At 49.3% G+C, this 3,391-nt stretch overlaps 1 protein-coding gene across 2 annotated transcripts; it reads left to right on the plus strand.

Moving 5' to 3' along the window:
- The first annotated feature begins 1,613 nt into the window (after positions 1 to 1,613).
- LOC116867333 (ribonuclease pancreatic-like) lies at positions 1,614 to 3,066 on the plus strand. Of its 2 annotated transcripts, none has more exons than XM_032856979.1 (2): positions 1,614 to 1,691; positions 2,571 to 3,066. In XM_032856979.1, exon 2 carries the CDS (start codon positions 2,596 to 2,598, stop codon positions 3,049 to 3,051), a length of 456 nt encoding a protein of 151 aa, XP_032712870.1. In that variant the 5' UTR covers positions 1,614 to 1,691; positions 2,571 to 2,595; the 3' UTR covers positions 3,052 to 3,066. The 2 variants fall into 2 exon arrangements, with proteins under 2 accessions (XP_032712870.1, XP_032712871.1); XM_032856980.1 differs by having other exon boundaries at positions 1,677 to 1,765.
- The last annotated feature ends 325 nt before the right edge of the window (positions 3,067 to 3,391 follow it).

The following is a 3,391-nucleotide window of genomic DNA, read 5'->3' on the forward strand; positions in this document are numbered from 1 at the left end:
CTTTCTTTAGGAAGTCAGAGACGGCTCCATGTCAATGACACAGATTCTTTATGGAGGATGTCAACAGCACCCTATGTGAGCCATCACTAGAGCTAGCATTTATCATGCTTTCCAAGGACCTCTCCAAGCTTTCTGCCCATCTTACCTTATTTTGTCCTCATAATAAACCTAAGACGTACTTATCATCATCCCCATTTCAGGGCTGAGGAAACGGAGGAACAGGGAAAGAAATTCAGTTCTAGGAGTTGCCTAGCTCCTCAGATGCTAAATCAGAATTTGGACTGAGACCATCTAAATGCAGAGCAAGGAGGGAATTATGATTATTCTCATTCCAGAGGAATGGAAATTGTCACCCAGAAAGGACAGGTCTCTTTTTAGGAGGTGTGAAATTGTATAAAATTTCTGGGCATGACAGACTCCATCTTGAAGCTCCATTTCCCCTTGTAGTGAAGTTTTGAACTGGGCTGAAAGACCTTTTGAACTGGCCAGACACAGTAATTGTTTTATAAGCAGTTGTGTATAAAGGCAACGGGACACCTGGCATCTGGGTCATAAAACTGCCAGTGTGGCCTTCTGATGACAGATGATTAATTCATGCAAATCAGAAATCGTGTGTTGTGGTAACACCAATGTATTAATCAACCCAAGTGTAAACCAGCAGGGCTCAGTCTGTCAGAGCCTTCTGCTCCCTGATGCAAGTCAGATACTTGTCCCCGACCCTTTATCCCCAACACTCTGCTCTTCCTGTACAGGAGAGAGCTTTTGAGGTATTGATCCAAAAAACACAATCCTGAGACTTCCCAGTAAAGGCTTTTGTTCTTGTTCAGTTTTCCCTACTTTCTCAGTTGACAGAGGGAATTCTGCTGCTAAGAAATATGGTGTTCTCTACTTTTTTCACCAAAAGGGATTTGAGGGTGTTTTTTTTTTTTTTTCTTTATAGGTCATTTCCAATCCCAGGATGGGGCTCAAACCTGCAACCATGAGATCAACAGTCCCATGCACTGGTGACTGAGCCAGGCTGACATCCCTTGGGGACTCGGTTTGACTTTAGTTCCTGTCCTCCACTCTGACCTTCCAGGAGTGGTTGCTGTGGCCAAGAATTGCCGCACACCCACCTTCCACATCCAGGAGAGCTGACGTGGCCAGCACTGGGTAAGGTCGCAGGTCTCCTCCTCCTCCCTGCCCGGCCACTGCCCACGCCCCTCCCCAGACCTCAGGTCCTTGCAGCCTTCCACTGGGGGGCACCTGGATGCCCCACCCTCTTCCCCACAGAAAAGGTGTTGTTGGAATTCCAGCCATGCCAGGACTCCTGGGGAGACAGAAGACCTCCCTCTCTCTGCTGTTCTGGGGATCACATGTTTATGTGTCATTTGCAAACCTCCAAGCGCTTTTTGGTGAAAATGGCCCCCTGAGATGACCAGGACTTTGCTGGGGTTCAGACATCAGTACCGTAGAGGCCAAGACTCACCCTTCCCAGCAGTCCTGAAAAAAGAGGTATAGATGATTCCCTACAATGTCCTTCTTTACAAGGTCCTTGGTTCCCTCTAAAGTGAAACCAAGATGCTCCTCCCACCTATCTTTCCTTGGAAGCCAAGCCCCTTTGTAATCTGCAGAAGATTCCCTCCCCAAGGATCCAGGGATCACAGAGACTGGCCTTCTGCTCTGTCCTAGGGACCAAGCTAGAGATCCAGGTCAGTGGCTGAAGAGGAGATCTCTGGGACTCCTTCTATTTATGCGTTAGATTGGAGGGACCAGGGTGGCTGAGGTTAGCACCTGAGAAAGCTTGGGCTGGACCAGTATGAGGATGGAGCATGTGGGCTGCAGGGAACCAATGACGCTGGGGGAGGGAAGCATTTCTCTTGGGAATACTATGGCATCCCTTTGTGATGCTGGTGTTAGGCACTGGGCTCTTTCCCTTACGTTGCAGGACAACAGGCCCTTGTCCGTCATGATTCAGCAGGTCATGGTGGTAGTTCAGGGATGCCATTCAGTTCACGGTTTATTCAAAAGGATTTTCTGCTAAGCCCCTTGAGCACTGGGTATAAATGTATTTATTTTTCAAATGTATTTTATTTATTTTTTAGTGTTTTAAAGATTTTATTTATTTATATGACAGAGATTGCTAGAAAGCACAAGCAGAGGGGGCAGCAGAGAGAGAGGGAGAAGCAGGCTCCGCATTGAGGAGGGAGCTGGGCTGGAGGTGGGACTCATTCCCAGGACACCTGATCATGACCTGAGCTCAAGGCAGACACTTAACAGACTGAGCCACCCATGTGCCTCCTCAAATGGATTTTAAATTTTACCTCTAATATTCAGACACAGGACTGTAGGATTTTAGTTCACTGTCAAGTCACCACCCAGAGGCGAAGACCACCTCTCTCCAGCTAGTGGGACTTAAATGCTCTTGGACAAGAGTGTATGTGAGCGTCTCATTCCTTGAAAAATTGCACAGGAGAAGGGGTACCTTTCTGGCTGACCCAAACAGAGACTGTGAGCCAGGGAGGCCACAGGTGGGAGCTGGGGTTCTTTCAAAGGCAATGTTTTTTCTCCTCTCTCCCTTTCCTGGCTAGGCTCTTCCAGAGGAGTGAGACCACCATGGATCAGGAGAGGTTCTTCATCCTGTTCCCACCACTGTTCCTGGTGCTGCTGGTGCTGGACTATGTCCAGCCTTCACTGGCCAAGGAGTCTCGGGCCAAGAAGTTCCAGCGGCAGCACATGGACCCAAACACCTCCACCATCACTGCCAGCTACTGCAATGAAATGATGAAGCGCCGGAATATGACGGTTGGACGGTGCAAGCTGGTGAACACATTTATCCACGAGCCTCTGCATAAGGTCCGGGCCATCTGCTTCCAGGAAAATGTCCGCTGCAAGAACGGGCAGTCCAACTGCCACCAAAGCAGCTCCAAGATGCGCATCACCGACTGCCGCCTGAAGAAAGGCTCCAAATACCCCAAATGCGACTACCAGACCCAGCAGCTACAGAAATCCATCATCGTGGCCTGTGAGTGTGTACAGTATGAGACAGTCCACTTTGACGGTTCTGTGTAGGTCTGCACCTGAGGCCAGAGCAGTGAGATGCCCCACCTCCCTGTTGTGGCAACTGTTTCTCCCCTCTCCCTTCCTGGCTCTGAGAGAAAGAACTCCAGCCAGGGCTCCTGTCCCAAACACACACACATTCTTGCCCAGCGTTTGCCCCTGCGTGGTTTGGGGGCAGAAGGGGGCCCGTGTGAACCACTTCACTGCTTCTTTCAATAGAACACTATTGCAACCACCTGGATTTCTGAAGCTGTCGCCATCTGGTACTGTCTGTGTGATTGTGTTCCTGCTCGGGTGAGAACTGTAAATCTGGGTAGATTTCGTAAGCATTGAATAGAATCATTACATGCCT

The sequence above is a fragment of the Lontra canadensis genome, unplaced genomic scaffold (assembly GCF_010015895.1).
Source record: "Lontra canadensis isolate GAN:19392208 unplaced genomic scaffold, GSC_riverotter_1.0 scaffold12, whole genome shotgun sequence".
NCBI classification, from domain to species: domain Eukaryota; kingdom Metazoa; phylum Chordata; class Mammalia; order Carnivora; family Mustelidae; genus Lontra; species Lontra canadensis.